Consider the following 10,868-nt stretch of genomic DNA (forward strand, 5'->3'; position numbering starts at 1 on the left):
TTGCCAACGTCACATGACCAAACCAAGAAAACAGGTGAGTCTTGACATTTGTTACCTGATGTCATCTGTTACCTCTAATCTGCAAGTGTATAAAAGCGACAACAGACAGGGCCTCACTAAAAATAACCTGAGGTGTAAAAGCATATTTTAATATAATACTCGTAGAGAGTGTGTAATGACGTAACGTTTGGGAGAAATGAGCACGGCACAGCATGGCTACCTGTGAAATGATGTTTATTCAGCAGTCAGTATAGAATGATCACAAACATTGTTTTGGCACAAAGTTGCTTCCTGATAATAAGCTTGTATGTAAACTAAATAAATACGCAGAACCATAATTTACTTCCCAAATAAATAGACAAAGTCAACTACAATAATGATGCACTGCACATTTCAAAACACAAAACCAACACAAGACTGCCAAAAGTGATGTTTCATCGTTCGTGACAATAGCTTTTTTTTTCCGCAAAAAGCCGAGCGGCCTAGTGATGGATCTTTGGAAGGCGGCGGTAATTTTCGGGTTGAGTGAAATTAACCAACGGTTTGGATTACCTTAAAGATCCGCTGGTGTAAACATCCGCAAATTACATCCGGAGGGTTTGCAATCAGCCGGATACTTGAGACGTTTTTGTTTGAGATTGTCATTACAAGTGTTTTGGCAATTGTACGCGGAAGGATAATTTAAGTGTTGGGTTAGGGGAGAAGGTGATTTAAAAAAAAAAAAATGTCTTTCCTGGGTGTGACTCAATCGCAGAGATGGGGGAAACCTTCCAGAATGTCAGAAGAACATCCAACTCGCTAATGTTGCTATTATACAATGACAAATATGTTTGATTGTTGCCGTCATAGATGGCCCTCGGATAACTTGTTGTGGAGGTTAAAGTTGAACCATCTTGTTGCAAAATTTTATTCGATTTGTTATTGTTATGTGCTTGTCTTGTTTCTTCGCTAATAACGAGCTAATTTATATCAAACGTTTTCCCTGTGACTAAAAAGCAAAGTGTGGAGAGTCTCTGTTGGTAGAGTAGCGAAACTCTGAATAATTCCACTCTTTCATTTTCTCTTTTTGTGTTTTTATAACATAGCTTCAGCCCTTGTAACAACAACTGCCAGTGCAGTTTTTCCCGTCATGGCAAGATTTTTGTGAGAGGGTCAATTGGCAGGGTTTCGGATGAAGGTTGGGATTAAGGATAAAAACGTCGTTAAGGTTTGTGTTTGGATTGGGTTACAGGTTGAGTTTGCTTTGGGATTAGGATTGGAAAACGATGGAAAAAACGAAAAAAGGTTCCCCATCCCTGCTTCAGACAGAATGTGTGGAGGTGAAAGGCGGAGCCTTAGTCATCTACGCAAAACACAATAAATAACACTGGAGTCAATAGAACATAGCTATAGAATTCATCAATAATAGACTTTCCTGTAACACTGCAGTCAGTAACATGCACGAAGCAAAGAAATCATTCATCATCGTTAATTTCCCCACGGAAGATCATACAGGGAGCTCAATAGTTAATTGGTAACTTTAATTACATTTAAAAGGTGACTTAGCATCCATGTTGTGATTGCGTAATCTGGAGGACTGAGGTTTGTGTGGGTCTGACACAGACATAAATGAAACATCCACAAAATTCCTGTCAATAAAAAATAAAAAAAAGCCACAACAGTTTCTGACAACGCTCGTGTGCGCTCGGGAGAACGCGCGGCACGCCGGGATAGCATAAAGCAAACAGTGGAAGCAAGACGGACATGTCTAGACAGCATCTTTCTTTCACTCTTCCTTTTTGTTTTTTTAGTGTTATTCTTTTAATTGTTGCCAAGCAAGTGAGTCATGTACTTGTAACGAGGAGGCTGGAATTGTTTTAATTGTTTCTGCGGCACATTCCTTCAATGTCATCTGTACTCCAAAATCCTCTTTGCGCTTTCCCTCGATAGTAAGTGTCAAAAACACACAACTCGCTTGTACCAGCAAGTTGTTCCCTTTCCTTGTGTATATAAGATTCAAATAACATTTAGACTTTGCTGGGTTTCACATGTACGTATGTATACATTAGAAATTGTTCCAAAGCAAAAAACCCAAAATAGTTTGAGGAACAAGCGGTAAATACGTGATTTTGTTTTCGACCCAATTTCGATGGCTCTGACTCAACATCACTTGCCTCTTGCTCAGCTAAAGGAATAAATTAGTTTGACTAACAAGTGTGGCTTTGCCTTTGAACCCAGCGTATACTGACTAGGTTCTGACTCAATATGAAGAGTGACACAGAGCACAATATGACTCGATGTGAATCGATTCTTGTTCAGATGAGGAAAATCCAATAGCTTGCGGAACGAGCATCGTCGGGATAAAAGATGACTTTTCCTGAGAACGGATATGACTCAAAGTCGGTAGTTTCTTGCGCAGCTAAATAATTGCAACACTTTGAGAGATGAACGCAGAAAATGTTTTATATCCACCCAGCATATACTGACTCAATCAATTGTTCAGATAATGAACTAGCTTGAGAAATGAGGTACGACGAGAAAATGTTGACGTAGCGTTTACAACGTGAAGTCATGTGAATGTAAAATGTGAGTTTAAGTTCAGTCTTGGGCTTTGCCTAAAATTGTTTTTAGAATTTACGTTTGGTTAGGGATGACATTAGAGGTGCTGCAAGGATTAAGCTTGATGGGGCATCTTGAGTTTGACAATGACTTCATCCAAAATATTCCTGCTAGTTTTGTGAGTGACATTTGACAATCAACGGTTTTTCTGCCAATGTTCGTGTACGGTCCAATTTTGCTGGCAGTTTTTTTGCCTGCCTGCTTGGAGGGGCCAACGTTGCAAAAGCTCTTCGGAGCGTGAAATGCCATGACGGCGTCCAACTACTCGGGCTGCGACTCAGCGTTGGTCACACGGTACTACGACAAGACAAGCACGAACGTAATGTGGCTACATAGCTGTGACACCATTGCTTACAGTGTTACTACACAGATAGAAAAGAGAATACAAAAACCAAACGCGGATAGCAGTCACTATCCGCCCACTTGTCCGTTGTCTCGGTATCCTTCTGAACGGATTCCTGATGTTGAGTTTATATTCCATAGTTTTCCAATGTCGGATGAGCTTAGAGCAGCATGAAGAAGTGAGTCTCGGCCCGGGCGGGGTCATACGCAGCCGCAGTTCTTGGCCGAAATGTTCTGTATGGTGTGGTAGCGGCTGCGGTTATCCAGGAAAGAGAAATCCTTCTCGAAGGCGGTGGGCCGGCAACAGGGGCCGTTGCCCACCTTGTCTTTGCGACCTTTCTTCCGGAAGCCTGTCCTCATCATGTGCTCCATGGTGATGTCATAGTTGCGCCTTTGCGCCGTGCACTTGCCGCTGCAGTAGCGCAGCATCACCGTCTCGTCGCTGTCGTAGCCCAGACCCAGTTCGCTCACCGTCAGTTCCAGTTCCCTCACCGAGCACGGCTTGGCCCGCCGGGCTCTTTTAGTCCTTCGGCTCTGGCTTTGATCACGGTTTTTCCGTCTCTTCCCGTCCAGTAGTGTCCCCACTACGTGCTGAAGCTCACCTTCTGTGAAGCTCTGGAACATCATGGACACTGGACAGAAGATGCCAGAAGCAAAGCGCAGTTGTCAGAATGGTCTGCAACAACTTGTTGGGGGCGGGGGGGGGGTCCAAACCCGGTCCTCCAAGACTGCTGTCCTGCATGTTCTAAATGAGTTTGATCCCATTTAAGAGTTGGCTTACTTTTAGAAATTCTGGAATTTCTTTTAGAATCTACCCAAATGCCTCAATTTGGACTTTTCGGATTGTGACTGTGGCACAAGTTGGATCACTTCCGAGCGCATTTACCCACTTTCACCCTGCAGCGTGGAAGATTTTGTCCTCAAAATAACTTGCGTACAAGTCGATGAAAGGAGCATACGCCGAGAAATGTGAGGCGTTAATTGCCTGAAGATTATTGCAAGACATTAAAACCTGCTCGAACGTGCTGCGGCGACTGCTTGTAGCGTGATGTCATGTAGCGTATCGTTTACATGTTAATGCACCTTGTCGACTACGTTATATTTGGTGTCGGGGTTTAGGCTGGGTGAATGTGAGTATGAATGGTTGTTGATGATGATGATGATGAAGGTGGAACTTACATTCTGAGAGTAGGGAGTTCATGTTGTCTGCCGAGCGTGTCCTCCGATGACCCGCCCTGGTCCAGGCGGCTGCTGGCGATGAGGATGGAGTTCCTGAGAATGACGTATGTCGCGAGGAGAATGAGGATGAGGAGGAAGATGAGGCTTGGTGTTTAGTTTTTGCTTTCGGGTGTCCGGCGGTGGTGGCCATGTTTCTAACGAGGATGATGGACAGGGCGGCGCCACAGAGCATGAAGGCAAAAGTAGCACTTTTCCATAACTTCATCTTAGAGCGTGGAGGAGCATTGAGACTCTGGCAAAAGAAGGAAAAGAGAGGAGGAGGTAAAGAAAAAAAGTGTAGGCGCTAGGCGGGTTGGTTGAATGTTTTGAAACCCAGAGGCCATATATGTACACTCATAAACATGTAAAAAAAAACATATATATTTTTTTATTTGTGTATTCGCTGGGCTTGAAACCAAAAACCTATGGCTTCACATTTTTCTTATCATGTCACTTGAAGAAGAACAAAAATCCCTCCAGCCGGACATAAGTAACTGTCTGTCTGTGTCTAACAGCAAATCCAGACTGGTCCTTAAAGTGTTTTACCAGATTGGCTTGTGTTCACACATGTCTGTGTAGCGCACCATGTAAATAATATGACAGCTTGCTAATCATGCTAATGCGCGCACACTGCTGTTTACGAGGAAAATAGCATTGCTGTTGTTACCTAGTATCATTTTTGGGCCGACCAGCCAGGACACTTCACTTTGTGTTTGCGCTAGCATTGATGAGCAGCCATGTTCGGATTTAAACGATTAAATTCGTTTTTGGAAAAATACAACAACAATACATTCAAAGAATATATTATTTATTAACTTAGCGTCAAGGTAAATGGTCCAAATGACCTTTTTGGTGACCTGTTTGTGTTGCGCAATTCAGTTGGACATGGCTGGAAGTTACACGGCTAACCCGAGAGCAGGTGTAACCAAAAGTGTTTTCCCCGGACCGAGAGCTGACAGACGACACGGATGAGCACCCGGCTTCCGGAAAACCGCCGCTGCTGATGTTTGCCAGCGCGCCAAAGGGCCAGGGGGGGATGAGGAAGGATAAAGAAAGAGGAGACGGGCCCGGGAGGAGAAGGAGAGGAAGCAGCAGGGAAAGTCATCGGCAAATACAAATGAGAGTCCGACGAAGCCCTCGAAACAAAACAAATGTGGAGAAGAGAGCTCATTTCGTCTGCGTGTTTAGCTGGGAAGCACATGTGTGCAGCCACCGACAGTCTCCAAGGATCGTTTAGCATGTTTGAGGCTGACCGGTAAAGCTCAGCCAAGAATGATCAGAATGCTAATACCATCCTAGTCAAACCAACAAACAAGTCTCTTTCTGTGCTTTTCTTTCCGTATTGAATTCAAAGGCAAAATGGTCGACATTAAAATAATGTCGTCCCACGATCACACAAAGATAAAGGCACCGATTTAGCCAAACCAATCAGATTGCTTCATCCCTGTTGCCGCGCACAACCACCAGGGAGCAGTGAGCAGCATTTCCGCCAACGATCAATCGCAACTAAAAAAAAACATCTAGGTTAAAAAGGGACAGACAGCTTTACCCCAAAAATTCAAATTAGCAACTCATAAACTGCCCCGATTTGTGTTGTTTTGAATAAGCATAACAATTTAGCAATTTCTCATCATTTTATTGGAAAAGATTTTAGTACACCAAAAGTGGGAAATAATGTCAAATATTTACTAAAATATTCTCAAAACATTACTTTGACTTTTTTTAAATACATACTAGAGTAACAGAGCAACTTTTTTCTCCAGCCCGTGGTGGGCGTCCAGTTGGAGGACGTCGCTTACAAATGCACCAAAACGTGGAACGAGCTTGCAAATTCGTTCTTTGGTCGGTATTTTGACTCAGCGACAGCATCTGTCAGCGCTCACACGCGACTTCCGAGACCGTCCTTTTCTTTTGCCGTTTTACCGCCATTCCTGTCGCATGAGGCGTTGAGGCACTGCCAAAAAGGGCTCTTGTTATGGGTGCTCAAAGATGCCATTATTTGTGGGGTGTACAATAAATGAGAAATAATTGGGCCAGTGCCACCGCCGAGCCGCCTGGAGGAAGATGAGGCACCAATGTGACACGAGAACGCTTCTTAAGGTCTTGTATGAAGCGTTTCTTTGTGCTAGCCGCTTTTTGCTTTTACGACGGTGACCTCCTCGGGTCATGTGACGTGACCACAAAGTCAAAAGCTGCCCGCTCCCCGTCGCATAACACCTGATAATCCACTTTACAATAATGCCTCTCGATATGAGACCTGCTGAAGTGTCGGCTTTGAACGCCGCCGCGTGCACTTCGACCTGTAATCGAGATGCGGAAGATTGCGATAGTGGCGTAAACAAACAAAATGGGAGATTGTCACCTACTGTGTGTCGTCGTGTGAATTTTTTTTGTAAAGTGAAGGGGGGGGGGGGGGGGGGTGTCTCGTCAGGAGGCGTGGTCTTGCCTTTGGCTTCCCGAGTCAGTAGCAGGTGGGCCAGGATCGGAGTATTTGCAGAAGTAAGAGGGACATATTCCAAAGATCAGGGCGGGATTAGCACTAATGCCTGCAGTCGGCTTTATCTGCTGTCACGTGGGTGAACACCTGGCTGCAAGCAGGGAGCAGGCCTTTCCTTTACACTAAATACACTTTGCATGTGTGCATACGTGTTAATCCAAGCCTAGCCCTAACCCGAACCCCTCACCCTAATGCTAGCTGTAACCCTGACCCTAACACTGACCATTCCTCGATTCAGAACTTGCCTCAGTGGGTTTGGAGAGGCTCTCAAAGTGGACATGCTGAGACAGGATTGGCTGTGTTTGTTGTATGACATAGTTTTGCTCCATAGACTGCACTCGGTTGCAATGGTGGTTGTTTTGAAGTCTCCTTTAAATACAGTTGGATTGAGTTAGCCAATGAAGAGGTGGTGCCTTGACAGGTCTGGAGCGACTGGCTTTGCTGCTTCGTCATTTGTTACAGATTGAATCTTTGAACCTCCCAAGAATCACCTTCTATAAGGTTTTCCAAGTCAGGAGAATGAGGAAGCGAGCGGCAAGGTTGGTCTGGAGCGATTCACTTTGGCGAGTCACTGTTTGTGATGAATTCAACTTTCTAAATTTCCAACAAGTTGACTCCTCACCTTCCTAGTTGGCAAGGAAAACAATGATGCAACACAATGACGGGTCCGGAGCCATCAAAGTTGATGTTCTAAGGAAACCGAGGAAACCCTCAAGACTTTGCAGGTCTGGAGAATGAGCAAGCACGCGCTTGGATGTGTCTGGAGCCACGAATAAAGGCGCTCAAATAAAGTCGATATTCCGAGGCTGGATTGGCTGTTCTAAATTAAGCCGAGCGCTTGAGTCAGCGAGACCAACAGAACACGGCTGGTGCTTGTTAGCAAAAGTTTCACACAAATGAGGGCAAACGTTGCTTTTATTGCAAAACCAACGTGGAAAACTGCTCAGGAAATGCAGGTCCCACACACTGAATCCTGTCGGATCGGACTGCCGTGCCGAACAGCGCTCGCAAATACATATGCAAGCACGGGCAAGTGCGAGTGTAGAAAATATGATGACATTTTGCTTGCATGCTAGCTTCCAAAAAAACAACTTGCCGCTGCCTTGCTCCACTTTTTCTCACACTTGAACTTGTCAGCTGTGAGATTTAGCGGAGGGAGGATGACGTGTAATTAGTCGTGGATGAGTGCGATGACACTCAATGAAACAACAACACTTCACTGCTCTTATTTAATGCTATACATTCAAGAAGGAGAAATACTATTTCATGTCATTGTATTTTTTCATGGTTTAAATTTTGCTGATTTAGCTGAGCTGGAATTGTTATTTGTTTTTTACTTGTATATATATTTTTTGAATATGTTTTTAGAATATCTTTTTGTGTTAATCAAATTTTAAATATAACTTAGGTTCTGTTTTCCGTTTGTGGGCCATAACACAAAGAAAAAAAACTCTTATTTTAATGTGTTTATGAAATAAATGCTTAAAGCAAAAGGCTTTCATGAATTAAATCTATTTAGCTTGAATATTAATTTAAATTATTTTCATACTGTTTAAAAGAACTGACTTTTTTTCTTTACTTTTCTATTCATTTCAACATAAGACTTTTTTTAATTTTCTTTTTTTTGGTTTTATAAGTTGTTGTTTAACCCTCATCACTAAACAAATTTTATTTTATCACTAAATCGACATGTAATTTCATATTTTCAATCCATTTTAAATGATGCATTATTACAATTATATTCTTCCACAAGAGTGGCTGTCACACGGTTGTGCTGCTTGCACACGTGTGACACAGGCCAAAAATGGTTCCTCGCTAAGAAGCTAATCATGATGACGATTGGCCAAAAATGTCTTGAAAATGCGAGCGGAACGCAAGAAAAGGGAGAAGGGCGTCACTGGCATTCCGTGACAAGTGGCGGCCCAAGCATGCAGGTTTGCTGCCGCGATTGGAATTAATCCCGGCATGCGCTCTGCCACGCCGGGGTGCGACACCTAATAAACGCCCGGGCCATAAGCTTGGCCGGCTTAAAGCCGACAAAAGGAGATGCGGCGTCCTTACCGTTCGGGCCGGCTAATCCAGACTTAGCTGTGTGGCGTTTGTCTCGGGCTGACCTCCTCCAGGAAAGTCCATCACCGTGTTGACGGGTGAGGAACTCTCATCCCGACTCGGCTCGGCTGCGCCCTCCGGAGAGGGAGCTGTCCCGACTTGATTTGGGCCCTTTGAGCGTCTTTCTTTAAGATCACTCGTGTTCCTTTGCAGGAAAGATCCAAATCCGCATTCCTGGGACTTTCATAGCTTTCCGAGCAGATTCGCACAGGAAGAAAAAGTTTGGAAGATCGTGAGCATCAGCATCTCCTTCGCAGCTGTGAGATGGTTGAAGTGGGGCGGCGAGCCGCTCTGCCTGCCTTAGCTCGCCTCCCCCCGACCGCTCCAACTGTTGCTCCTCCTCCTCCTCCTCGGATTACCCCCGACATGATAATCTCCCTCGGGGCCGTGGCTCCTAAAGGATGCTTTGGCCCGGCGCAAACCAGGGCTTTACGTTCACCTTCTGCTCGGCGAGAGAGTTGGGCCGGGAGTAGGAGGGGTCTGCAGGGTCCGCCGCAATCTTTTAAGGGGAATTAGGAAAGTTCCCAATGGGTTTTAACGGCACTAAGACAAGAGTAAACCCACTTACATGAAATTATCACAGCGGAGGCATTCTCTGATAATGGAATTTGCCAACGAAAGCGCCTCAAAGCGCACTTTTTTGGGGGGGGCCACAGATGGTCGGTGTTTTGTTCGAGGGCTGTAAGAAAATAAACAGTGTTAAAGAAGATCCGCAAACAGGTGGGCAGGGAAGCCGATAAACAACAATCTTCACGTCTAAACATTCGTGATGTGCCGTCAGACCGCCCGATGAGTCACCTTGCGTGGCCTCCAGCCAAGCCATCGACTTCCATGGATCGGTGGAATGGAGGTGTCGGAATTCCTCTTAAGCCTTTCAGAGATGTTTCCTCGCACCTGAAGAGAACAGAGTTAAACTCATCGACGGGTCTGGAGCCGCTCTCTTTTTTTACATAGCACTTTTTGTAATGGATTCAACTTCATCAACTCTTCAATGAGACTTATTTTCAAGTCATCTGAAGGGCATAGTGATGGTTGCACTGTCATTTATGATGGACTCAACTTTATAACCTCTAAAAAGTGGGCAGAGAAGTCAAGAACAACACACACCTGGTTGATTGTGCAGTTGTAATTGTCAGAGTGTGTGTGCAGATGGTTGGATGTTGTTTTCATGGAGCTAAGTGGGCAGGAAATGTGATAAACAACAATCTCCAGGTCTAAACATTTGTGACTGCTCGATGAGTCACTTTGCGTCGTCTGTGGCCAAGCAGCATCGGGGTGTTGGAATTCCTCCCAACACAAAAAGTTTACAAGAGGCCCCACTCGTCTTCACTGCGTGCACGGTGGCGGTCCTCGTCTTGACTTTCAAACCTGCAGCTGAGAGCCAGAGCCATAAATCAGTTGAGACTCAATAATTCAGGTCAACGCTCTCTAAAGAAGCGACAATTTATAAATCAATTAATAAATCGGTTTTAAAATTACAGGAAAGTTCAGACGTCTGAAGCATTGGCAACATAAATGGTCAATCTCCAACTTGATTAACAAGTAACATTGGTACTTTATGGGAGGTTGTTATATTCTTATTTGCAATAATCCAGCTTGACCTCTCTAAAGAAGCCGCAAAATGGGCATGATCGATCGTCCTGCCCTCACGGCTACCTGAACTGAACTGATTCACTGATGGACTCACTGACGGACTGACTCACTGACGGACTCACTGACGGACTGACGGACTCACTGACGGACTGACTCACTGACGGACTGACAGACTCACTGACGGACTGACAGACTCACTGACGGACTGACAGACTCACTGACGGACTCACTGACGGACTGACTCCCTCACTGACGGACTGACTCCCTCACTGACGGACTGACTCACTGACTGACTCACACACTGACGGACTGACTGACTCCTGACTGACTGACTGACTGACTGACTCCCTCACTGACTGACTCCCTCACTGACTGACTCCCTCACTGACTGACTGACTCCCTCACTGACTGACTCCCTCACTGACTGACTCCCTCAGTGACTGACTGACTCCCTCAGTGACTGACTGACTCCCTCACTGACTGACTGACTGACTCCCTCACTGACTGACTG

The 10,868-nt window shown here is 45.0% G+C and overlaps 1 protein-coding gene across 2 annotated transcripts; it reads right to left on the reverse strand.

The window, feature by feature from the left end:
* Nucleotides 1-217: 217 nt before the first annotated feature.
* Nucleotides 218-9,238, reverse strand: LOC133165177 (neurturin). 2 transcript variants are annotated; one of them, XM_061294664.1, is made up of 3 exons: nt 8,717-9,238; nt 4,120-4,212; nt 218-3,572 (listed from the first exon to the last, which is right to left on the reverse strand). In XM_061294664.1, exons 2-3 carry the CDS (start codon nt 4,139-4,141, stop codon nt 3,142-3,144), a joined length of 453 nt encoding a protein of 150 aa, XP_061150648.1. In that variant the 5' UTR covers nt 4,142-4,212; nt 8,717-9,238; the 3' UTR covers nt 218-3,141. The 2 variants fall into 2 exon arrangements, with proteins under 2 accessions (XP_061150648.1, XP_061150646.1); XM_061294662.1 differs by having other exon boundaries at nt 4,120-4,411; nt 8,717-9,235.
* Nucleotides 9,239-10,868: the final 1,630 nt, after the last annotated feature.

The sequence above is a fragment of the Syngnathus typhle genome, linkage group LG13 (assembly GCF_033458585.1).
Source record: "Syngnathus typhle isolate RoL2023-S1 ecotype Sweden linkage group LG13, RoL_Styp_1.0, whole genome shotgun sequence".
Taxonomy (NCBI): Eukaryota; Metazoa; Chordata; class Actinopteri; order Syngnathiformes; family Syngnathidae; genus Syngnathus; species Syngnathus typhle.